Source organism: Vulpes vulpes, chromosome 9, assembly GCF_048418805.1.
Source record: "Vulpes vulpes isolate BD-2025 chromosome 9, VulVul3, whole genome shotgun sequence".
NCBI classification, from domain to species: Eukaryota; Metazoa; Chordata; class Mammalia; order Carnivora; family Canidae; genus Vulpes; species Vulpes vulpes.
The window spans coordinates 53302433-53329201 of NC_132788.1; the positions used below are offsets into that span (position 1 = coordinate 53302433).

At 39.1% G+C, this 26769-nt stretch overlaps 1 protein-coding gene across 4 annotated transcripts in view; it reads right to left on the bottom strand.

Annotated features, from left to right (window-relative positions):
* Positions 1-248: 248 nt before the first annotated feature.
* Positions 249-26769, bottom strand: part of ZNF197 (zinc finger protein 197) — a 42908-nt gene continuing 16387 nt past the window's right edge. The window contains exons 1-7 of one of the 4 annotated variants that reach the window (XM_072720108.1): positions 25980-26115; positions 24881-24962; positions 19552-20029; positions 17993-18152; positions 17524-17615; positions 17113-17239; positions 249-6107 (exon numbers count right to left, since the gene is read on the bottom strand). In XM_072720108.1, coding sequence (XP_072576209.1) covers positions 3775-6107; positions 17113-17239; positions 17524-17615; positions 17993-18152; positions 19552-19950 — 3111 coding nt within the window. In that variant the 5' untranslated portion in view covers positions 19951-20029; positions 24881-24962; positions 25980-26115 and the 3' untranslated portion in view covers positions 249-3774. Of the gene's footprint in view, positions 6108-16522; positions 16568-17112; positions 17240-17523; positions 17616-17992; positions 18153-19551; positions 20030-24880; positions 24963-25979; positions 26155-26769 lie in introns of those variants that run through there. The other 3 variants (XM_072720109.1, XM_072720106.1, XM_072720107.1) reach the window with 3 other exon arrangements.

The window sequence follows — 26769 nt, forward strand, 5'->3', positions numbered from 1 at the left end:
AGCCAGAAAGCATTTGTCTGTAGAAAGCCCTGATAATTTTGCCCCAAACGTTTTATTTTGAAAATACAAAAAAAAAAAAAAAAAAAAAAAGGAAAAAGGAAAAAGAAAAGAAAATTCAAACGGTACAGAATGGTACCATTAATACCTGTTTCCTCCACCTGGACTCAACACTCGGCTACATTTGCCATCTTTCTATATATACTAAAATATTTTTGAAAATTGTAAACATCAAAACACTTCATGCGAAATACTTCAAATGCATCCTTTAATAAATATTCTCCAAACGCTATACCACCATTACATATCGGTAAGAAAATGAACAATTCCATAATACCATCTAATATCCGACGATATCAAATCTCCCCAACTGTCCTAAAACGTATTTCATAATTTTGTTCTTCCAAATCAGTTTCACACAGTGCATTTGGTTATGGCTTTTTTAGGGTCATATTTTACCTTTTATTTCGAATTTAACAATTCACAGGAAGTTGGAAAGGTAATAATCCTGCCTCCAGTTTCCCTCAACAGGTACAACCTACATAATTATCGCTTAATATAAAAATCAGGAAATTGATACTGGTATAATATTTGTGTAGACTTCCACTCACACCTACTTCTACCTTTCTCACGTATTTGTGTGACCACTACCACAATCAAGATACACAACTGTTCAACATCACAAAGACCTTGATAAGTGCTACCCTCCCTCTCCCACCAGTCCCCGCCCACCACCCCCAAGCTCTGGCAACCACTAACCTTTCATCTCTATATAGTTTTGTCATTTTAGAGTATTATATAGATAGAATCATACATAATACCTTTCAAGATTGGATTTTTAATCAGCATAATTTTCTTGAAATTCTACTTTTCATTGGAGCAATGGGTCATTCGTTTTATTGCACAGTAATAAGTATTCATGGTATAGATAAAAAACTATTTTGGCCACTTGTTGAGGCTATTTGGGTTCCTTACAGACACTTGTAAGTGCTATAAACAGTCACATACAGGAGTACAAATACTGGGTCATAACATAGGTGCGTGTTTGGTTTTTTAAGAAACTGCCAAACTTTTTCTCCAGAGTGGCTGTACCATTTAACAGTTCCAGCAACATATAAGATCCAGTTTCTCTGCACCCTTGCCAAGATTTATTTTTTTTTTTTAAGCTACTCTGATAGATGTGCTGTGATTTTAAACCCTAAGGGTTAGTGACGGTAAACATCTTGTCATTTGTTTATTTGCTATCTATATTTCAGTGAAAGTCTTTACATGTCTTTCGCTCATTTTCTACTTGAATCTTATTGTTGAGTTTTGAGATATATAGTCTAGATACAAATCTTGCTGGATATATGATTTACAAGTATTTTCCCCAAGTCTGTAATCACTTTTAAGGGTTTTTTGGTTTTGTTTTGTTTTTGCAGAGCAAGTTATTTTCATTGTGATAAGGTTCAATTTATCATTTTTCCTTTTATGGAGGCTGCTTTTCATATATAAGTTTAAGAGTTCTTGCTTAGGCCTAGCTCTTGACTATATATGTATATATTTATGTATATTTGCCTATGGATATTCCAGTTGCACCAGCAGCATTTTTTGAAAAGGCTATCCCTCTTTTACTGAATTGCTCTTGTATCTTTGCCATAAACCAATTGAGCACTTGTGTGAGTCTATTTCTGGCTCTTAGTGTCTTATGGCTCTTTAATATTTTTTAAGAACAACCTTCCTCATTCACTTTTTATACCTTTCATTCTGGAAACTTTAATACATATACAAAAGCAGAGATGAATACAATGAACTCCCAATATTCATCCACTATCAACAATTACCACCCTTCCCTTTTTCATATTTTTTAAGAATCTAGTGCAGTTTTCTTATACAATATCCCATGTTCTAAACTTGTTTCTCATGGTGTCAATTTATCTTGTTCCTCTGCCTCCTGTATCTCCTGTAAACTGGCAATTAGGTCTACAAAGCTTGAAAAAATTCAGGTTACACTTTTGGCTTATTGCATCATATGAGGCACATAACGTAGGCTGTCTCAGTCTTAGTGATGTTATAGTTTAACTGGTTAAGAGGTGAATGCCAGCCTCTCCACTGTTAAAGTACATCTTTCCCTTTGTAATTACATAATCTGTAGTGATTCTCCTATAGCACAGATATAAAGCATCTCCATATTCATTACCTCATAACAACTTTGTAAGGTATTCTCCCTCCTGTTGTACAGATGAGAAAATCAAGGCTCCAAGAAATGAAGGCATCTGTCCAAGCAAAGTAGCAGAAGCTGACTTACACCCAAGTCTTAAGATTTTAAATCTTGGGCCTTTCCAATTTTCACTCTTGTGTGTACCTTTCAGTCTAATGAGGAACCAGCCCTCAAGGAACTCTGGGGTTGAATTAGTAACATTTATCTACACATCAGTTCACCACTACTATTAGAAACACAATCCTGATACTAAGGCATTTATGATCCAGCTGCAGAATAGGGAGTTTTGAGAATTACAATATAAAATAAGCAACGCAATAATATAGGATGAATGAAGTATCAAATGTACAAAAAGCACAGACTGAATGAATGATTGGTTCAGAGGAATGGGCCTGATCACAGAGGTGGATTCTGAATTGATTAAATCAGAGCTTTAAGACCTTGGTTCCGGGTGAAACTTAGGTAGTAAGTTGAGTACTGGAGAAGAATGTTATTTCTTGAGTACCAAGCTTTCGTATGTAATGGTGAAATGTCGATTAGAACTTTTCAGTAATAGTAGCAGAGATCAACAGCTCGGGATGGGATTAAGGACTTTTTTCCCCCTATGAACAAGGAAAGCAACATAGGACTGTCCTTCCATTTTGATATTCTAGATCTGCTAGGTTTCAAATATTCAGGTTGAAAAATAGTTTTCTTTGGCATCAGTGTTAACAGCTGGACATAATATTGTTTTTCCATAATAAGCCAGCATTTTACCATCAAAACAAACTATGTATATTATCTACTAATACCATAAAAATTCTGAAAGCTATATTTAATAGTCTTAGACTATTAAATCCAAAGTTAGCTATCCACCATTCTCTTACTATAAAAAAGGAGTATTTATGAGGTTCCCAGAACCCTAATATTGACATACTGAACAAACATCATCATGTTCTAGATTCTGACCATATCTTTCACCCAACTTTATTGACAACTAAATTATTTCACAAATGTCCTTTCACTTAATCCTCAAACCCTTTGAGGTAGGCATTATGTCTACATTTGACTGACAGAGAAACGGAGGCCTTGAGCTGACTTAACAACACATGGCTAGTAAGAGAAAGAGCTAGGCCCTAAACCTAGGTCTTCTAACTCCCAATTTAGTAGTCTTAAGTTGTCCACAAACAGCAGACTCTTGCCCCCTCAACTCCTGTCTGACATGTCTCAATCATATGGTCAATAGAGACTTTTTATAGTAGTGACACTATTTTTAAAAGGTATAATATACACATTTTCAGAAACAATGTCCATTTTTAATACAAAGATATTTTGCTATCATTTACATCTACATCATTACATCTCATAAGTTTCTTCAGTCTTCAATTGCTCTAAGGTCCCTTTCCAGAGTCATAATAAATGGTTTGGAATATAGTATTCTTTACCTAGAATTTGCTTTATGTTTTTGTAGTCTTGAAAGTCTAGATTAACTTTCACATGCAAGTCATTTGTCTACAAAAGGGTCAATCATGAATTTTTTTCCTTGCAAGGACCAAATATACCGTTTGTCTAACAGTTAGATAGGCAGAGATTCTATCTCATTTTACAAATGACATTAGATTTTCTGAATCTGTCTTGGACTCAGTGGCATTTTGGAGCCAAGAGAATTCCTCCACACTATGGACTTCCTGTTGAAGATGAAGGTTTGAAATCTGAGAGAATTCTTTTTCAGACTCTTCACATTCACAGAGTTTTCCATCTGTATGAATTTTCTGATGTACAGTAAGGTTTTTTCTCTGCCTAAAAACTTTACTACAATCATTACACCCATATGGTTTTTCCCCTGTATGGATCCTCTGGTGGCCAACTAAATTCCTCTTAGAAGTAAAAGATTTTCTACACTTCTCACACTCATATGGTTTTTCCCCAGTGTGCATCCTCTGATGCACAACCAGGTTTTTATTCTGACTGAAGTCTTTACCACACTCATTACATTTATAAGGCTTTTCTCCAGTGTGGATTCTTTGATGTACCATAAGATTTCTACTAGAGGTAAGAACTTTTCTACATATATGACATTCATAGGTTTTTTCCCCACTGTGAATTCTTTGATGTTCAATAAGGTTTCTGTTGTAAGTAAAGCCTTTCCCACACTCATTACATGCATAGGGCTTTTCACCAGTGTGGATTCTTTGATGGGCTATAAGGTTTGAACGGTAACTGAAGACTTTCCCACAGTCACTGCATTTGTAAGATTTTTCCCTTGTGTGAATCCTCTGATGTCCAATGAGGCTCTTCTTCAAAATGAAGCATTTACCACATTCATTACACTCATAGGGTTTCTCACCACTGTGGATTCTCTTATGTTCAATGAGGTTTCTGTTAGAACTGAAAGCTCTTCCACACTCACTGCATTCAAAGGGCTTTTCTCCAGTGTGGATTCTCCGATGTACAAGCAGGCTTGAATTATAACTAAAAGCCTTCCCACAATCCTCACATTTGTAGGATTTCTCCTGTGTATGTAGTTTCTGATGAACCATGAAACTTTTGCTCATGATGAAAGTTTTCCCACACTCTCGACATTCATATGGCTTTTCCCCATTGTGTAGTCTCTCGTGGTCAATGAGGTTTCTGTTAGAACCAAAGACCTTACCACAGTCTTTACATTCATAGAGATTCTCTCCAGTATGGAACCTCTGATGTAAAATGAGGCTTTTTTTTAGAATGAAAACTTTCCCACATTCATTACATTCGTAAGGTTTCTCTCCATTGTGGAGTCTCTGGTGGTCAAAAAGGTAAGCACTCTGAGTGAAGGCTTTCCCACATTCACTACATTTATACGGCTTCTCTCTGCTATGCATCCTCTTATGGTCAATGAGATTTGACTTTGAATTGAAAATCTTCCCACATTTTTTACAACCAAAAGTCTTCTTTTCTGTGTGTACTCTCTGGTGTAAGAGGAGGCTTTTGCTTCGAATGAAAACTTTTCCACATTCTTTACATTTGTATGGGTTCTCTGCACTGTGGAGCCGCTGATGGTCAACAAGGTAAGTGGTCTGAGCAAAGGTTTTTCCACACTCCTCACATTTATAGGGTTTTTCCCCAGAGTGGATTCTCTGGTGCAGAATGAGGCTCTTCTTCAGAATGAAAGCTTTCTGACACTTGTTACATTTATAAGGTTCTTCCCCTTTGTGGAGCCTCTGATGGTCAATGAGGTAAGCATTCTGAGAGAAAACTTTCCCACACTCATTACATTTATAAGGTCTCTCCCCAGAATGGCGCCTTAGATGTATAATAAGGCCCGAGTGCCTATAGAAGCCCTTTCCACACTCCTTGCATTTATAAGGCTTCTCCCCAGTGTGAATTCTCTGATGGTTCAGAAGATAAGCACTTTGAGAAAAGGCTTTCCCACATTCATTACATTTATAAGGTTTCTCCCCAGAATGGTTTCGTAAATGCATTAAAAGGCTTGAGCGCTGAATGAAGCCTTTTCCACATTCCTTACATTTATGAGGTTTCTCACCAGTGTGGATTCGCCGATGGTTTATAAGATGGGAGATTTTATTGAAATGTTTATAACATATATCACATTTATAAAACTTCTTTCCTTCAGTAGCTATTAAACTTTCAGAAAGAGCTGAACCTAAAGTCAAGCTTTCTCCAAATTCCTTCCACTTCTGTCCTCGTTTTTCTGGTAGAGTCCTTTTCTTCTTATCTCGTTCACAGAGAGGAACATTCTTCAGAGTATCTCTTTCCCCTGTTTTAGTTCCCCAATAACTTGCCAAAACTTGCCATTCACACGCTTCCTCAAAATCAAGGGTCTGGGGGACACTTCCTTGAAGTCTTTTGAATGTTCCTTTCTGAGAATCAGCTCTTTGAGAAATGGTTGGCTTTGGTGTCACCTCCTCATTCTCAGTCATGGTCTCCCATTCTGGTAAAAGGAATTAAAAATGCAAATGTTACCATGTACCTGTGTCAGTGAGAATAAGATCTTCATATGACTTTAAAATATTCAAATGAATTGCATTTATATGAATACAAAAAGACACTTTTCATTAAATCAAAGTACAAAGCAGAATACTACACTGACAAGGTTGTAAATATATTAACAGAGAACTCACTTAGACACTTCTAAGCTCTTTGTCTTCAAGAAATAAAAGATGTAAAAATGTAAATGATGTTGAGTAAACAGATGCAAGGAAGAACCAGAGAAGGAACGTATGATCATGTGTAGGTGGTTCAGACATGAGGCTCAGGATGTTGGACAGAATAGAGAATCACTGGGCTTATAAAGAACTCTTTATCTTCTTCATGCTAGGAAGATGGGAACTCTAATGGAGAGAAAATATACCTAAGGACCCTAAAATAATCTTTTATTTTTGAAGAGTCAAGTGCATAAACATTTAATTACTTGAAAGCAAGTAACCTATAGGGGAAAAAAATCTATGAAAAAGCAACTTAATGTTTAGAATTCATCGGTAACTACGACTATTCCTTTTAAAGGTGAGAAATGGAAAACATCAAGACTGACTTAGATTCAGTTAAATATAAAAATGAAGAGGGATGCCTAGGTGGCTCAGCTGTTTACGTATCTGATTCGTTATTCATTTCTTAAAATTTTATTTATTTATTCATGAGAGACAGAGAGAGAGAGACACAGGCAGAGGGAGAAGCAGGCTCCCTGCAGGGAGCCCGATGTGCGACTCGATCCCAGGACCCCGGGATCACGCCCTGAGCCAAAGGTAGATGCTCAAGTGCTGAGCTACCCAGGTATCCCAAGTATCGGATTCTTGATTTCAGCCCAGGTCAGGATCTCAGGGTTGTGAGACTAAGCCCCATGTTAGGCTCTGCACTCCGCATGGAGTCTGCTTGTCTCTCTCCCTCCATTTGTTCTCTCTCTAAAATAAATAAATAAAATTTAAAATATATATATATAAGAAGAAATACAGAATGAAAAAAATCAGATTTCTTAAAAAAATGAACATATCTATAAAATGATGTGGCTGCACTAGTAAATTGCTAGTCCCTTTCTACTCCAACATTCTCAAATATTGTAAAATGTGAAATTGCTATTTTTTAAAATATTTTTTATTTTTATTTTTTTAAATTTATTTTTTATTGGTGTTCAATTTACCAACATACAGAATAACACCCAGTGCTCATCCTGTCAAGTGCCCCCCTCAGGGCCCATTACCCATTCACCCCCACCCACCACCCTCCTCCCTCTCTACCATCCCTAGTTCGTTTCCCAGAGTTAGGAGTCTTTATGTTCTATCTCCCTTTCTGATATTTCCCACACATTTCTTCACCCTTCCCTGCTATTCCCTTTCACTATTATTTATATTCCCCAAATGAATGAGAACATACAATGTTTGTCCTTCTCCGACTGACTTACTTCACTCAGCATAATACCTACCAGTTCCATCCACGTCGAAGCAAATGGTGGGTATTTGTCGTTTCTAATGGCTGAGTAATATTCCATTGTATACATAGACCACATCTTCTCTATCCATTCATCTTTCGATGGACACCGAGGCTCCTTCCACAGTTTGGCTATTGTGGACATTGCTGCTAGAAACATCGGGGTGCAGGTGTCCCGGCGTTTCATTGCATCTGTATCTTTGGGGTAAATCCCCAACAGTGCAATTGCTGGGTCGTAGGGCAGGTCTATTTTTAACTCTTTGAGGAACCTCCACACAGTTTTCCAGAGTGGCTGCACCAGTTCACATTCCCACCAACAGTGTAAGAGGGTTCCCTTTTCTCTGCATCCTCTCCAACATTTGTGGTTTCCTGCCTTGTTAATGTTCCCCATTCTCACTGGCGTGAGGTGGTATCTCATTGTGGTTTTGATTTGTATTTCCCTGATGGCAAGTGATGCAGAGCATTTTCTCATGTGTGTGTTGGCCATGTCTATGTGTTCCTCTGCGAGATTTCTGTTCATGTCTTTTGCCCGTTTCATGATTGGATTGTTTGTTTCTTTGGTGTTGAGTTTAACAAGTTCTTTATAGATCTTGGAGACTAGCCCTTCATCTGATACGTCATTTGCAAATATCTTCTCCCAGGCTGTAGGTTGTCTTTTAGATTTGTTGACTGTATCCTTTGCTGTGCAAAGCTTCTTATCTTGATGAGGTCCCAATAGTTCATTTTTGCTTTTGTTTCTTTTGCCTTCATGGATGTATCTTGCAAGAAGTTACTGTGGCCGAGTTCAAAAAGGCTGTTGCCTGTGTTCTCCTCTAGGATTTGGATGGAATCTTGTCTCACATGTAGATCTTTCATCCATTTTGAGTTTATCTTTGTGTATGGTGCAAGGAAGTGGTCTAGTTTCATTCTTCTGCATGTGGATGTCCAATTTTCCCAGCACCATCTTTTGAAGAGACTGTCTTTCTTCCAGTGGAGAGTCTTTCCTGCTTTATTGAATATTAGTTGACCATCAAGTTCAGGGTCCACTTCTGGGTTCTCTATTCTGTCCCATTGATCTATGTGTCTGTTTTTGTGCCAGTACCACACTGTGTTGATGACCACAGGTTTGTAGTACAACCTGAAATCTGGCATTGTGATGCCTCCAGCTATGGTTTTCTTTTTTAAAATTCCCCTGGCTATTCGGGGGTCTTTTCCATCAAAATCCTAGAGGAGAACACAGGCAACAGCCTTTTTGAACTCGGCCACAGTAACTTCTTGCAAGATACATCCATGAAGGCAAAAGAAACAAAAGCAAAAATGAACTATTGGGACTTCATCAAGATAGGAAGCTTTTGCACAGCAAAGGATACAGTCAACAAATCTAAAAGACAACCTACAGCCTGGGAGAAGATATTTGCAAATGACGTATCAGATGAAGGGCTAGTCTCCAAGATCTATAAAGAACTTGTTAAACTCAACACCAAAGAAACAAACAATCCAATCATGAAACGGGCAAAAGACATGAACAGAAATCTCGCAGAGGAACACATAGACATGGCCAACACACACATGAGAAAATGCTCTGCATCACTTGCCATCAGGGAAATACAAATCAAAACCACAATGAGATACCACCTCACGCCAGTGAGAATGGGGAACATTAACGGCAAGAAACCACAAATGTTGGAGAGGATGCAGAGAAAAGGGAACCCTCTTACACTGTTGGTGGGAATGTGAACTGGTGCAGCCACTCTGGAAAACTGTGTGGAGGTTCCTCAAAGAGTTAAAAATAGACCTGCCCTACGACCCAGCAATTGCACTGTTGGGGATTTACCCCAAAGATACAGATGCAATGAAACGCCGGGACACCTGCACCCCGATGTTTCTAGCAGCAATGTCCACAATAGCCAAACTGTGGAAGGAGCCTCGGTGTCCATCGAAAGATGAATGGATAGAGAAGATGTGGTCTATGTATACAATGGAATATTACTCAGCCATTAGAAACGACAAATACCCACCATTTGCTTCGACGTGGATGGAACTGGTAGGTATTATGCTGAGTGAAGTAAGTCAATCGGAGAAGGACAAACATTGTATGTTCTCATTCATTTGGGGAATATAAGGGAAGGGAGAAGAAATGTGTGGGAAATATCAGAAAGGGAGACAGAAGATAAAGACTCCTAACTCTGGGAAACGAACTAGGGGTGGTGGAGGGGAGGAGGGCGGGGGGTGGGGGGAATGGGTGACGGGCACTGAGGGGGGCACTTGACAGGATGAGCACTGGGTGTTATTCTGTATGTTGGTAAATTGAACACCAATGAAAAATAAATTTATTATTAAAAAAAAAACTGCTAGAATTAAGTAAGTAGAGCAAGGATGCAGGACAGAAGATCAACAAACAAAAAATAGTGGCATTTATACACAATAGCACTAAACAATCCTAAAAGTAAATTAAGAAATAACAGCATAAAAAAAGAATAAAAGACTTAGGAATAAATGTTAAAAAGAAGTACAAAACTTATACTCTGAAAACTATGAAACATTTTGAATGAATTTAAAGACTAAATAAAAGAAAACGTATCCCATGTTCATGGACTGGAAGATTTAAAAATTGTTAATATGGCAATGATCCCCACATGAATCTACAAATTCAGCGCAATCCCTATCATAATTTCACTGGCTTCTTCACAGAAATTGACAATCTAATCCTAAAATTGAGATGGAAACTCAACAAGGCTAGAATAGTTAAAACATACTGAAAAAGAAGAACACAATTGAAGGGCTCACCTTTCCTGATTTTATTTTATTTCATTTTTTAAAAAGATTTTAATTTATTTATTCATGAAGACATGGAAAGGGAGAGGCAGAGACACAGGCAGAGGGAGAAGCAGGCTCCATGCAGGGAGCCCAATGTGGGACTCGATCCCGGATCCCTGGATCACGCCTTGAGCCAAAAGCAGACACTCAACTGCTGAGCCACCCAGGTCTAACCCTTCCTGATTTTAAAATGTACTTCAAAGCAACAGCAATAACACAGGGTGAAAAAAAAATGACAGGGTGCCACTGACATTAAGGATAGACATATAATCAAAGGAACAGAATTTAGAGTCCAGAAATAAGCCTTCACATTTATGGTTAATTGATTTTCAAAAGGGTATCAAAACAATTCAATGGGGGGAAAAATGGTGCTGAGATAGTGGAATGGTGCTGAGACATAGAAAGAATGAAGGTCAATCTTTACTTACACCACATACAAAAATGAATCAAGATGGATCAAAATACTTAACCTGAGAACTGAAACTATAAAACTCTTAGAAGAAAACAGACATAAATCTCCATGACCTTGAATTAGGCAATAGTTTCTTAAAATAAGTCAATCAGAGAAAGACACTTATATAGTATTTCACTCATATGCAGAATATAAAACAGTGCAGAGGATCATAAGGGAAGGGAAAGAAAACTAAATGGGAAGAAATCAGAGAGAGAAATCATGAGACACCCTTAACTTTGGGAAACAAACTGAGGATTACTGAAGGGGAGGTAGGTGGGGGCTGGGGTCACTGGGTGATGAGCACTAGGTATTATACACAACTGATAAATTATTAATACTTTTGAAACAGATTGAATTGAAATTCAAAAAATACATAAGGCAAAAAATGATATATATTAGTGATATTCTCTTCTTAAAATGAGTTACAAAAATATATATAACATCATATATGTAAAAAATATACATAATTATATGTACATCCACACACAAAAAATGAATTTTCAAAGGCCTAAAAATATCAAGGGAAAGTGAAATGAGACATATCTTCCTATAATATTTTATATTTCACAGAGAATGTAATCATGTGCTAATTGTGTAATTAATAACTAAAAAAGAAGCTTGTAAATAAATCTTACTTTTCTATAAAAAAGAAATTAATCAAAATTAGTAAGTTTTGTGGTTAAAGGATTTCACTGAGAGAATGAAAAGACACGCAGAATGGGAGAAAATACATGAAAGTCTCATATTTGTATCTAAAATACATCAAACCCCACAACTCAACAATAAAAAGACAACCCAATTAAAATATAGGCAAAGAATCTGAAAAAACATTTCTTCAAAGATATACAGTCAATAAGCACATGAAAAGTTGCATAACATCTTCAGCCATCAGGGAAATGCAAATGAAAACCACAATGATATCTTCTTAGACCCACTAGGATGGCTATAAAGAGTATTAATAAATGCTGGGAAAGACCTAGAGAAACTGGACAGTACTTGGGTGCCTCAGTCCGTTAAGCATCTGCCTTTGGATCAGGTCATGATCCTGGAGTCCCAGGTTCAAGCACCACATCTGACTGAGTGGGAAGTCTACTTCTCCCTCTGATCCTCCTCCTCCTTTCTTGTGCTCTCTTTCTCTCAAATAAATATTTAAAAAAGAAAGAGCTGGAGAAATTGGAACCCTTATACATACACTACTGGTGAGAGTGCAAAATAATGCAGCAACTTTGGAACAGTCTGTCAATTCCTTATATGATTAAACAAAGAGTTACCCAGTGTTTTATACGGATGGATGTTCCCGTTATTTGTCCTACATAACCAGTCATCTAGACCTGCGTATAGGCAGGCAGGCTAATGAGTGTTGTGAGATTCATGCTGTGTGAATAACCTTGGGAGCCTTGTTACTTAATATATATTATCTGACATCTAGGTCAGAACTGGCCCTTCTGGATTCCAAAAGTTATAAATCTTATTTCATATTCCCTCCTGCTCTAGGGAGGCTGGCCCCCAGGAATGTAACCTGGGAGGGGACACAGACACACAGCCCAGGCTCCTTGAAAATATAAAAAGATGGTAACATAGAAATGCAGCTTACTCCAAACTGCACATAAGCAAAAAAAAAATGTCTAACATAAAACTCCATGGGATGCCTGGGTGATTCAGCAGTTGAGCACCTGTCTTCGGCTCAGAGTGTGATCCTTGAGTCCAGGATGAAGTCCTACATCAGACTCCCTGCGAGGAGCCTGCTTCTCCCTCTGCTTATGTTTCTGCCTCTCTCTCTCAATGTGAGTCTCTCATGAATAAATAAATAAAATCATTAAAAAAATAATAATAACATCAAATCCCATCATTTGCCCTTTAACTATGGCCCTTATGGGGATGGTCAGTTGGAAGTCTGACCTGAAGGGAGGATGCTCTGCCCAAGCCTCTCAATATGGAAGCCACGCTGTCTCCATGGGGCTTCCCAAGCTAATGAGGTTGTATGTTTTAAGTACCTAATGGGATGTAATTCTGTCTTGTTTTCATTTACTGCTTATTATTGCTCTCCTTTCCTTTTCTGTTTCAATAATAATAATAATAATAATAATAATAATAATAATAAAGTTTTATTTCCTTTTAGAAACCAAAGCACAACTGTCGTGAATCTTTTCACAGAAGACCCAGCTACTCCACTCCTTGGTATATATCCAAGAGAAATGAAACCATAAAACCACAGAAAAACTTCTGTACAATTATTCACAGCAGCGTTATTTCTATAGCTCAAAGGTGGATACAACATTTTTAAATGTCCATCAACTGATGAATCAATAGAATGTGATATATACACACAAGAAAGTATTCAGCATTAAAAGGAATAAAGTATTAATACATGCTACAACATGGATGAATCTTGACAACATTGTGCTAAGTAAAAGCAGTCACAAAAGACCACAGACTGTATGATTTCATTTATGTAAAATGTCCATAGAATATACAGATCTAGAGAGATAGCAGATTAGTGGTTGCCTAGGGCTGGGTTGGAGGTGTAGCTGGGTGAAATGAATATGATTGCTATACAGTACAAGGCTTCTTTTTGGGGGAGATGAACTATTCTAAAATTAATCATAGTGATAGTCACAGAGCTCTGTGTATACACTAACAAACCACTACACTGTAACCTTTAAATGGGTGATTTATAAAGTACATGAATTAAATCTCAATAAAATTGTTATTAAAATAGAAAGTCAGCCCTCTGTAAATCTTTCCCTTAGTCACCCACCACTGCCCCCAATCTCCCAATCCTTCTACCATCCCAAGCTCCTATGCGTTCCCACAGTTGTGTACCATGTATTATATATAGCATTTGTCACACTGTATTGTAACAATTAGTATAAATGTCTACCACTCCAACTTGAATGTTGAAGGCAGGAACTAAGATTAACTTATGGGAAGTACTCAATATTTCTCGAATTTCCTTCAAATTCTATTCCAATCTCTTAAATAAAGATATATAAATCTTTTACACACTGAAACAATGTGTGCAAGCCAGCTGAGAATTCTGCTTTTCTCCAAATAGTTTATCAATGCATGGAAATTGAGAATAGAGAATTGTCATATTTGATAGTGTCATAGTATACTCCAGGTCAAACACCATAGTTTGCTTAGTACCTTATCTTGGGGAATTTAGTCGGCCCCAACTTTTAACCATTATAAATATTTTTCTGGTACTATCCCTAGACATATTATTTACTTCCCTCTTTCTGAAACATTTACTTAAGGTGTCCTCCTCAAATGAAAACCACTAGGTCAAAGGGCATAAGCACCTAGGTACCAACTTACTAAAGTCCCAACAACACTGCAGTTGAAGCATATCTTATTTATTAAAGTTGATTCAAACTTTTGTTTCCTTAAACAGCTAGACTAAATAAGCAATTCCATTTTCTTCTTTTCCTTTTTTTTTTCCTTTGGTTCAACTCTTAGACCCATCTAGACTTTATTCTGGCTTACAGCATGAGTTATATGGATACATGATGAGGGTTTATCATAAAATTCACTAATTTATTCATCAAACCTACTTCTAAATTCTTAGAAAAGATGGATTACTGAGTAAATAGCATTACAACTACTAAAAGCCACTTGGGTTAAAAAATAAACTAACTGGATTTGTATGTCATTCTATATATGAAAATAAATTTTAGATGGACTGAAGCTTAAATGTAAAATTGAAACAATGAAAATATCTGAAAAAAATACAAGTGATTAAAAATAATAATAATCTTGGGCAGCCTGGGTGGCTCAGCGGTTTAGTGCTGCCTTCAGCCGAGGGCATGATCCTGGAGACCTGGGATCAAGTCCCACGTCAGGCTCCCTGCATGGAGCCTGCTTCTCCCTCTGCCTATGTCTCTGCTTTTCTCTCTCTCTCTCTCTCTGTCTCTCATGAGTAAATAAATAAAATCTTTAAAATAATAATAATTATTATTTTACTAGGGTGCCTCAGTGGCTCAGTCAGTTAAGCATCTGACTCTAGATTTTGGCTTGGTAATGATCTCAGGGTCATGGGATCAAGCCCCGTATCAGGCTCTGTGCTCACTGTGGAGTCTGCTTGAGATCCTCTCTCTTGGGACGCCTGGGTGACTCAGTGGTCAAGCACCTGCCTTCGGCATAGAGCGTGATCCTGGGGTCCTGGGATCGAGTCCCACATCAGGCTCCCTGCATGGAGCCTGCTTCTCCCTCTGCCTGTGTCTCTGCCTCTCTTGCTGTGTCTCTCGTGAATAAACAAAATCTTTAAAAACAATAAAAAATAAAAAGAGATTCTCTCTCTCTGCCCCTCCCCCCGCCGCTTGGACACTCTCCTGCTAAATAAAATCTTAACAATAAATTAATAATTAAAAATAATTTTACTGAAAAGAAGACCACAAAAGACCATAAAGTAAAATACTGCTAAGTTTAATACTACATAAAAAATTTCCTAAGGCTTAAAAATAACAATTCATAAATAACATTGAAATGCAAACAATTGGGAAAAACATATGCAATACTTGACAAAGGCTTGGCAGCTCTCATAAATAAAATTAATATGCAGAAAGGATATGAGTACGAGTGAAATGACCAATAAACGTGAAAAGATTCTGACCACACTAATAATCAATGAAATGAAAAACAAATAATAGTATTTCATCTACCCAGCAGAGATTTAAAACACTAACCAAATCATAAGCATATATAAGGGAAATGGGCTCCCTTTTGCTCTCTTTATGGGAAAGTAAGTTAGTTGGTACATCACTGGGAGAAAGCAGTTTGGTAACGTGTTAAAATATAAAATCTGCAGAATGTTTGGCCCATTATCAGCACATCTGAGATAGTAAGAGATATATTCTCATTAAGTATAAAAATATACAATATAAATTACTGTAGGCGATAAAATAATAAGGTTGCAACATACCAAAACATAATATTTTCATATATGTGCACCCTAGTCAATTAGAAAACTTCAGAAAATACTCCAATTCATGAGACACCTGGGTGGCTCAGCAGTTAAACATCTGCCTTCGGCTCAGAGCATGATCCTGGAGTTCTGGGGACTGAGTCCCACATCGGGCTCCCTGCAGGAAGCCTGCTTCTCCCTCTGCCCGTATCTCTGCCCACCCCCTACCCTGTGTCTCTTGTGAATAAATAAAATCTTAAAAAAAAAAAAAAAAAGAAAATATTCCAATTCCAAAGATTCAACATAACCTGAAATATGCAAATTCCAGATGAAGACAATTTAAAAATAGGCCTGAAATATAAAAATAGCACAGAACAAATGGAAAGGCATGTAATGTTCTTGAATAGAAATTCAGTATCATAAAGCTGTCAACGTAAAGCATGATAGACAATGGAATACTATATAGCTACATAAACTGATGCTATGAATCTGTATTTCAGTTCAAATCAGATCAGTGCATTAGTTGATTCCTTAATTTTTAATGTATATTTGTCCAAACAAAATCTTACCTTTTTCTTCAAAGTCTAATAACACAAAGATACCTCCTTTAATGGCCTTTCCTAATGTCAGGAATGCTACTGGTTGCTTTGTCCTCTTCATTTCCATCTCAAAAGGTTTATCACATTCTTATACTAATTATGTTACTCTGCCTTATTTATTCTTTCTATCCTCATCAACCAAACCATGATAAGCTACTTAGGGGCAGACTCACATAATTTCCACAGCTGTCACCAGATGAGAGATGTTTTCATGTTTGCTGCAAGCAAAAATGGCTACTAAATATTTTTAAATGTTCTTACTTTATTACTAGTCATAAAAATCTACCAGAAAATAAAGATATTACAACTTAAAAAAAAAATCGTATCAGCAGCAATTTAAAACAATAGGACTACACAGTACCAATAAAGACAGAAGAAAAGGAGTGTTCTTATGTACCTCTCCATGAGGACAGAGATCACCAAAGAAAGCAATTTGGCAGTATGACAGAAGAACCTTCTTAAAACAATTCAAACACTTAGGCCTAGTAACTCTGCTTCTAATAAAAATAATGAGAAATAAAGACTTTAGGTACAGAGAAAGATGATTATTACAGAAATTATCTAGAATAAGGAAATGGCTGAATTACGGCACAATTATGTAGCCAACAAAAAGAAACTCATACAGGAAAAACTTGTGTGGGTTTAAGTTATATTTTCTTCTAATATTCTATGTTTTCCAAAACAAGTATATACTAATTTCATAGTCAGAAAACAAAGGCTGATGAATTAAAGGTAAGAATTGATGGGAAGAAAGAGTCCTTACCTAGGGAGGTCACATTTCCATAATTCTCCAACATCACATCCCAGTACAAGGCCCTCTGAATCGGGCCCAGACACTCCCATTCCTCTGAAGTGAAGCATACGGACACCTCCTCAAACATCACCAACTCCTGAAATAATAGGTATGTGTGAGATTATCTATGTCCAGGAGCTCCCCTAGCAAAAAGTTCCTTTCACACTCCTGGCAAAAGGACACATTATGAGGCCATGAAGTGAGCAAGGGCTATCAAGGAGACATAAGGAAACCCCACATAAAGTCTACCTTCCAATTGCATGGACTGTGATAGAGACAGGAACTAACTGGGCCCCAAACACTAGGATAACAGAGGACACCTAAGCCACAGTCTGGTAGTACAGGGAGGGCCTTAGGAATGAAAGAGAATGCAAATCTTACCTGGGGCTGGGCTGTTAGGAGCATGAGGGCCATTAACTGATTTCTTGGGTTCTCTTCCTGGGAAAGGGCAGAAGCTTCAGGGGCAGGAGAATCTGAGGAAGGAGAAAAAGCTGCATGTGAAATTACTGCTATTCCTGACCACTACTCCAAGTGTTGTTTCTTCTACAAACAGGGAATTCAGAAAGACCCAGAACTTCCAGAACTAGACAATGGTGGCCATAAAATGACTTACAAACGTTTTTCTGAGTGACCCCCAGGTATAGTACTGGAATAAGAGAAGATGAGCAGTAAGAATGGATAAAAGGTCACAGGAATCCAGGAAAGGACAGACAGGGGAACAAAAGAAAGAATTTGGTACCATAAGGGTTTCATATACAAGACAGGAGGAGAGGAAGAAACTAACTGTGAGTAGGAGGATGAGCCATAATAAAGATCCTGGACAAAGTCCAAAGCCAGGATCGCTAAGTACCATGTTGAGCATCCTGGAGACTGAACACGAGTGAGTCAGTAAAAGGATTCTGGCAAATTTCAGTTGTTATATGGCTGCCAGTGGGTACATGAAGAACTGCAGTTCCTGAAGTGCTCATCCCCTCCTGAAGAATGTCCCGGTCCTGAACAAGAACTGGAACCTGGGAATAAGCAAAACAAAATAAATAAGCTGACTCTTCTTGTACTTACAGAAAATAGACTCACCTGACAACTATGGCCCTCTTTCTGCCCACAATCAAGAACTGTGAGATAAGAGACCCACCTCAAGTATGGAACATCAAAACAGCAATAAAGCTTTGCCTTGACAACAATGAAGCTGGCCCTGTAGCCCATTCATGGCACTGGTGGCCTTTCCCACTGAAACTGAACAAAATGATGGAAACAGAAGCCAGACCTGGGTGTGGGCTAAGGAGGGAAAGGGAAATTACAGTAATAATTAAGAGTATGGATTTTAGCCTCAGACCTGGTTTTAGATCAGACTTGGATTCAATATACTCTTCTACTTATCTGCCCCTTTATTATCCCTTCCTGCTTCAACAGAAGGAATACCAGAGTCTAGACACATGTTTGCTACTAGCTAAATGTCAGACATAAGGCAATCCAGCCTCCATTTATCTATCTCTCAAATAAGGATGGATTAGTGCTTAGTGCTTTTAGAACTATATAGCTCTAAAATTCTTCATTTTGAGGATGCCTGGGGGGCTCAGCAGCTGAGCATCTGCTGTCAGCTCAGGTCGTGATCCTGGGGTCCTGGGATTGAGTTCCACATCGGGCTTCCTGCAGGAAGCCTGCTTCTCCCTCTGCCTGTGTCTCTGCCTCTCTCTCTGAGTATCTCATGAATAAATAAAATCTCTTATAAATAAATAAAATTCATTTTTATGATTAAAATAAACAAGCTCATCCTTGGTGCCTCTCCTAAGTTTGTTTCAGACTTCTTATATATAACGTTTCTAGTGGACTACAAACTGACAGAAAGAGATCTCATACACACACTGAGAAATATATTAAGATCCCAATTTAATGGTCAAGGATATAAAATCTTTCTAAAAGTAAGTATCTCAACCCAATCCCTTGGCCCACAGAATCCCTAATAGGGGCACACATGAGGAGGTCCTGCCAGATTTAGAGAGCTTTAGTCCTGTTTTCTCACTGCCTTTTATAATCAAGGCTTACCTCATCATTCCTAACAGACTTATACAAATAATACATATGCTCCTGTTTAGGGGAACACTTAGAAACATTATGTTCTTCAGGTTATTGAACCAAACTCAGCATTAGCAAGCATCACCAGTTGAACAAAGTGCAGTCAATGCCTTTTTGCTAATTCTCAATTAAGGAACAAGACACCAATCATAAATCCATTTCTCTGTAGATATTCTATGATCTGAAATAGCTCGTGAACTGCTGTAATAAGCATTAGGGTTGCTAATGTGCTACTAATTATTTATGAAAATTATGGGATCAGCCTCCAGGCCAGCTCACCCTGCCTTAATTCTCTCCTTCCTTCCATCCCAAATCTCTCCCCTCCCCCTTTCTCACTTTTAATGCTGGTCCATCAAGGTCTTTCTGTAGCTCCTCTACCAAGGCCACGGCCTCCTCACAGCTCCCAGGACGATGGATCTGCACCCAGGTCCGAATCTCCCCAGGAAGGATGCTCAGGAACTGCTCCAGGACCAGCAACTCCAGGATCTGGGCCTTGGTACGTGCTTCTGGCCTCAGCCAACGACGACAGAGCTCCCGGAGCCGGCTCAGTGCTTCCTGGGGTCCAGAGGTCTCATGATAACGTAACTGTCTAAAGTGCAGGTGGGAGGTCTCCCAAACAGAGGAGCTGCTTCCTTGGAAGCTGGTTCCCCATTTCCAGGTATCATCCTTCCCTTTAACAAGACCCTCTTGTCTCAGAGCACTGTGGGCCCAATTTTCTCTTGTCATTGCTGTCATTTAAGAAAGACTTCTCTCCAGGCCCTCTCAATCCTTGCTTGATTTCTTCCTTAAAGCTTGGAGAACATTATCTAGAAGACTTCAAGAAATCATTCATAAAGTTAACCCAAAGCAATAAATAACCAAGATTTCCAGACCCCAGTCAGTTTCCAGTGATGAAGAGAACCTCCCTAAATGCAAGGTTCTAGGTTTTAGGCATTGCCTACTCTGACAGAAGCCCCTGCCCAAAGCTCTAAGGACACAGACACTCATGTTACCCAGATCACTGCTGTAACCAAAGACATGAAATCCCGTTAGTCTTTATTCACAGTGTCTCCTCCACATAATAATAATAAATCTTTTAACTACCACTCTAACAACGGGCATCCAGGCTTCTCCTGTGCAACCCTGAACAAGTTACTTCACTTTTGAGTCTCAGTTTCTTAACCTGAAGAACAGGGGTAATAATAAGTCCTATCTTACTGCCTTGTGAAAGAACTGGATATCTACATACAAGCTTTGAACAGTGCTTGGTATATGCACTCAAAGGTTAATTACTATCTTTCTGTAACTCTTTTCTATGGTCTGTATGGTCAACAAGTAAGGTCTTAAACCTGATACACGAGACAAAACCCTAACACCCTCTCAATTGACAAAGAAAGGTTGAACTAAGTTAGCTTGAATATACATGCTTTGAATTCTCTGAAAATTGTTCTTTATATTAATCAAAATATTTAGATAAATTTAGGGCAGCCCGGGTGGCTCAGTGGTTTAGCGCTGCCTTCAGCACAGGGCGTGATCCCGGAGTTCTGGGATCGAGTCCCATGTCGGGCTCCCTGCATGGAGCCTGCTTCTCTCCCTCTGCCTGTGTCTCTGTCTCTTTCTCTCTCTCATGAATAAAAAAAAAAAAAAAAGAATTTAGATAAATTTGACTTTTAATATACAAAACTTAGGCTTGTGGCTCTCTAAAATCTTTTTTAGGAATGACATTTATTTTTCTAATTACAAAACATAAAATTAATAAAATCAGGAAAAACTTACAAAACCAGAGAATAATCATTACTATTGTTCTGTACTATGTTCTGATCATTTTGGATCACAAGATAGATTGGAACCAACAGTACAGCTCTGTACCTTGACATGTTGTCTTTTAACTGTAATATTATATAGTCTTCATCACTATTTTAAGAGCATATGAGCCCATTCATTACTTAGGTAGTACCCTGTTATTAGATATTTAAATTATTTATAACTTCCTCCTATTATATAAATTAGGCCACAATGACTATCTTTGCTAATGAATTTTTGGTTACATCTCTGCTTATTTTTTTAGGAAAAATTCCCAGAAAAAAAAAATTGTTGGGCTGGAAGGTACAAATAGTTCTGTTTTTTTTTATTTTTTTGTTTGTTTTGGGTTTTTTTAGATTTATTTATTTATTTATTCATTCATGACAGACACAGAAAGAAAGGCAGAGACACTGGCAGAGGGAGAAGCAGGTTCTGTGCAGGGAGCCCGACATGGGACTTGATTCTGGGTCTCCGGGATCAGGGTCCGGGTTGAAAGCGGCGCCAAACCTCTGAGCCACCCAGGCTGCCCCATGGAAGGTACAAATAGTTTTAACCTTTTGAGATTATAACAGTTATATCACTGTCAATGACATATGAAAGCACCTTCACTAATTTAACACTTGGACTTTTACGGAGCATGTTTATAGCTAGTAGAGGAGGCAGAAATATAAACACAATTTCAATATAATATACAAATAAAATTAATAGGTCATACAAGCACAGTAAGAATTCATAGAAGGTTATTTTGGATTAGACTCTAAAGAAAAATAAAAAGACCATTGGGCTATTAGGCAAGCCATTCCAGGACGAAAGAACTATATTTTCAAAAGTATGGGAATGACAGCACACACAGCTCTATTAGAAATGTGCTAAAAAAAAAAAAAAAAAAAGAGAGAGAGAGAAAGAAAGAAAGAAAAAAGCTCTGTAAACCAGAGAAAGGAAGTAAATTCTGGAGGTAAGGACACAGGAGTAGAGTCAAGAGATAAACAGAAGTCAAATTCTAAAGGCTCTCAAGAGGCAGTGGAAGAGGGTGGTCAGGTACTGTTTGTGATAAGCAACCAGTAAAGACATTTTATTTTATATTTATCCTGGCTATGTTTTTAAATAGGTAATATTAGTTCAAAATTTATAATTGGGATGCAAAAAAAAAAACTGGGATGCGGGGTGGCTCAGTCGGTTAAGCATCTGCCTTCAGCTCAGGTCATGATCTCAGGGTCCGGGGATGGAGCCTCATGTCAAACTTGAGTCTGCTTCTCCCTCTCCCTCTGGTCCTCCCCCATCTCCTGCTCTCTAATAAATAAAATCTTTAAAGAAAAAAGAAAAATTATAAAATGCATACTGTGTAAAGTTTCCCTCTCCCCATTAGTTTCTTACTATCTTTCCAACTATTTATGTTTACACAATTAAGTATAATATGTATTGCTTTGTATCTTTTCCCCCCCCATAAATGGTAGAACACCATGAATCGCATATTGCGTCTTTTTTTCCTCAACACTCTATCTTAGGGCTGTCTGGCTGGGTCAGTCAGTGCAGCATGTGACTCTTGATTGTCACAGTTGTGAATTCGAGCCCCACACTGAGTGTAGAGATTATTTAAAAATCAAATCATAAAAAAAAAAGAAAATGTATCTTAGAGATTTTTCCTGTCACACACAACCCCTCCTTACTGTAGTATAATTTATTTACCTACTCCATCATAGATGGGCAGGTAAATCTCATCTTTTCTTATTAAAAACAATATTATCATGAAAAACCTTGAGCATACATCAATTAGCATGTGTGCAGGCACAGACTTGAAAAGTTCCTCAAAGAATTGCTGGATCAAATTTATATGATTATATATATACACACACATAAATATTTTACATATACATACACACATATATATGTATGTGTGTATATATATATATATATATATATATATACACACACACACACGTATTAGATTTGATACAGAGCATGTGTACATGAGCAGGGGGAGGGGCAGAGAGGAGATGCTGAAGCTGACTCTCCACTTAGCAGAAAACCTGACATGGGGCTCAAACATAGGACCCTGAGATCATGACTTTCGCAGAAATCAGATGCCCAGCTGACGGAGCTACCCAGATGCCCCATGACTTTATAATTTTGATATTGCCTAATTACTCCTTCTTTGGGCCTGGATGAATTTACAATTTACACTCCAAGAATGAGCAGTATGGGAGTGCCTTTCTCCTTACTCCTTCACCAAATCTAACTTGGATTTTGAGTGAATGAGAGTATTTTTATGAGTCATTTATATTTTATTTTCTGTTAACTATTCATATCTTTTGCTCATGTTTCTATTGGAATGTTTGGTCTTGTTAATGTGCAACTCTTTACATTATAAGAAAATTAGTCCTTTGTTATTACAATGAGACGTGGCAAATTTTTTCCTTTTGTCATGTCTCTGCCATGTATCTCATGTGATTTTATCTTATCTGTATTTGTTTTGCCATACAACCAATCTCTTTCTAATGGCTCTAGGTTTTGTGTCACAGTTAGAAAGGCCTTTCTAACTCTAGGCATGAATTAAGTATTAACTAACAGGGTCAAAAATCTATAATGGGAGGGATGATGGGAGAGGGAAGACTGGATCTCAGGAAGGCCAGGAAAGTTTTTACAGAGGTCTAAACAAATGATTAAGTTCTAAACTAAGTAGCAATAGGAATAAAATAATTGAGAAAACCTGAGGAATCCTTCGTAATTGATCTGGGGACTATGGAAAGAACTTTCAAAAAGGATTTCTATCCCATGTTCACAGACAGAAAGATTCAATATTGCCAAGGTGCCAGTTCTTTCCTATTTATAGTTCAACGCAATTTCCATTACAATATCAAGTTATTTTGTGGATACCGACAAACTCACTCTTAAGTTTATATGAGGCAAAAGACCCAGAATAGTCAACAGGACATTGAAGGACAATAAAAAAGTTAAAAGGACTGATACCACACAACGTAAAGAATTATGATAAAACTATAGTGATTAAGATAGTGTGGTATTGGTGAAATAATAGACAAATTAATGAAACAGAATAGAGAGCCCAGAAACAAATCCACGTAAATATAGCAACTGTTATTGATAAAGGAGCAAAGGCAATATAGTGGAACAAAGAGAGTCTTTTTGACAAACAGTGCCAAGACACTATAACTGGACATCCACATGCAAAATAACAAAAAACAAAACAAAACAAAACAAAACCTAGACACAAATCTTCCACCCTTCACAAAAATTAAATCAAAATGGGTCTCAATGTGAAATGCAAAACTATAAAACTCATAAAAGATAACAAGGGAAAACCTAAATGATCTTGGGTATGGTGATAACTTTTTAGATACAACACAAAGATGTAATTCATGAAAAAAAAAACAGTAAGCTGGACTTTGATAGAATTTTAAAAATTCTGCTGTGTGAAAAACAGTGTTCAGAGCTTGAGAAGGCAAGCCACAAGCTGAGAAAAATATTTGCAAAAGACACGCATGTCTGATAAAGAACTGTTATCCCTTGTGTACTTCATATGCAAAGAACTCAACAATAAGAAAACAACTCAATTTAAAAATAGCCCAAAGACTTTAAGACACCTCACCGTGGACGCCTGGGTGGCTCTGTGGTTGAGTGTCTGCCTTTGGATCAGGTCATGATCCTGGGGTCCTGCATCAGGCTTCATGTGGGGAACTGGGTTCTCCCTCTGCCTGTGTTTCTGCCTGTGTCTTTCACAAGTAAATCAATACAAATCTTAAAAAAAAAAAAAAAACAGACACCTTACCAAAAAAGATGTACAGGTTCTAAACAAGAACACGAAGAGATGGTTCACATCACGTCATCAGGGAAATGCAAATTAAAACAACAAGGTATTGCCACACACCTATTAAGATGGCCAAAATCCAGAAGACTGACAAAACCAAATGCTGGTGAGGATGTGAAGCAACAGGAACTCTCATTCATCACTGGTGGAAATGCAAAATGGTACAGCGAACTTTGGAAGATAGGTTGGCATTTCTTGCAAAACTAAACCACTCTTTTCCACACAATCTAGCAATTGCGCTCCTTGATATTTATTAAAAGGTCAAAAACAAATGTCCATACAAAATCTGCACACAGATGTTTATAGCAGCATTATGCATTAACTGTCAAAATATAGAGCCAACCAAACCAACCTAAAGACTTTTTAAGGCCAAACAACATCCATTCTAAAGTAATAGTTTCCAAACACTAGTTCATTATAAAGATTTAATCCGGCAAATTGTAAAATGAAAAATACAGTAATCGTACATAACCCCTGACAGAGGTCTGCAATAACCTTTCTTGCAAAGAATGGCTTTCATTCTGAGTTTACAGAGCCAGGACTTAGCATTAAAATATGCTCCCTTGGGGCACCTGGGTGGCTCATGGCTCAGATGGTTGAGTGTCGGCCTCAGGCTCAGGTCCGGATCTCCAGGCGCTGGGCTCCAGCTCCAAGTCCCACGCCCTACTCAGCGGGGGGTCGGCTTCTCCACCCCTCCGCCTCAGCCTCCCTGCCTGTGCTGTCTCTCTCAAATGAATAAAAAATTATACTCCCTTAAGTAATGGTGGTATGAGTGACGTAAGCTTGCTTCTTAAATATCATGCGAAATTAAAAGATGGACATTATTCCATCCCCAGGAGTCTGGTTGTCATCGCTCTAGGAACGTCTCAAGCGGCCTCCCTAAGCCCCTGAAGAGAAGCAGAAGGCCTGCTCCTGAGGCGGCTCTCCTCCAGCCCGACCCCAGCGCACCCGCGGCTCGGCTCTGAGGGGCCGTCTTCACCACTGCCCCAGGCCGGCACCTGCGCAGGTCAGGGCCAGGCGCCTACCCCACTCCGAGCTGGCGGGCACCGCGCCGGGAGCCAGCACCGCCCGAGGGAGCTCCAGGCCGCCCCCCGCGCCACCCCACCCCACCCCACCCCACCCCACCCGACCCGAGCCCACCGCAGCCCACCGCGCTCACCGGAATTCCCACTGTGCCTCTGGCTCTGGGCACTGCCGCCCGGCCGCGGGGACGCCGACACAGGACACAAAAACCCCAGGCGAAGGCAGCCGCGGCTCGGAGCAAAGGCCGACCCGCAGGCACCGCGACTTCCGGCGCCGCCACTTCCGGCGTCTTACCAGCCCCGCCCCGCCCCGCTCCCCGCCCCGCTCCCCGCCCCGCTCCCCGCCCCGCTCCCCGCCCCGCTCCCCGCCCCGCTCCCCGCCCCGCTCCCCGCCCCGCCCCCCGCTCCCCGCCCCGCCCCGCTCCCCGCTCCTGGTGGAGCCTCGTCTCTGCGATTCCTTGTTTTGGCCTGAGCAGGCGGGACTGGCCGAGCTTCCCAGCCCTGGGGTTTTCCTCCTCCCAACCGAGGGGTGGGAGCTGTGGCACTGCAGACTTGGAGGATGCATCGGTGACTAGCAGGGCCCGGCCCCCAGGACGCTGGATCACCTCCTGAAGGAGTTGCACCGACTATCTTCACCTGGACCGCCTGGACTTCTACAGAGAGGGTCGTGGCCCTTGAGCACCCTGCTCCGGCGAGGCCCAAAGGCGGTAGTCCTGAAGTCAGTCTAGTAGTTCCTAGCCTTAGGAGTGGCTGGGAATGGGATCCCGAGGGGGCCCAGCGGTTTAGCGCCTGCCTTTGGCCCTGGGGTCCTGGGATCGAGTCCCACATCGGGTTCCCTGCATGGAGCCTACATCTCCCTCTGCCTGTCTCTCATGAATAAATAAATAAAATCTTAAAAAAAAAAATGAAGTGGCTGGGAAGCAGAGC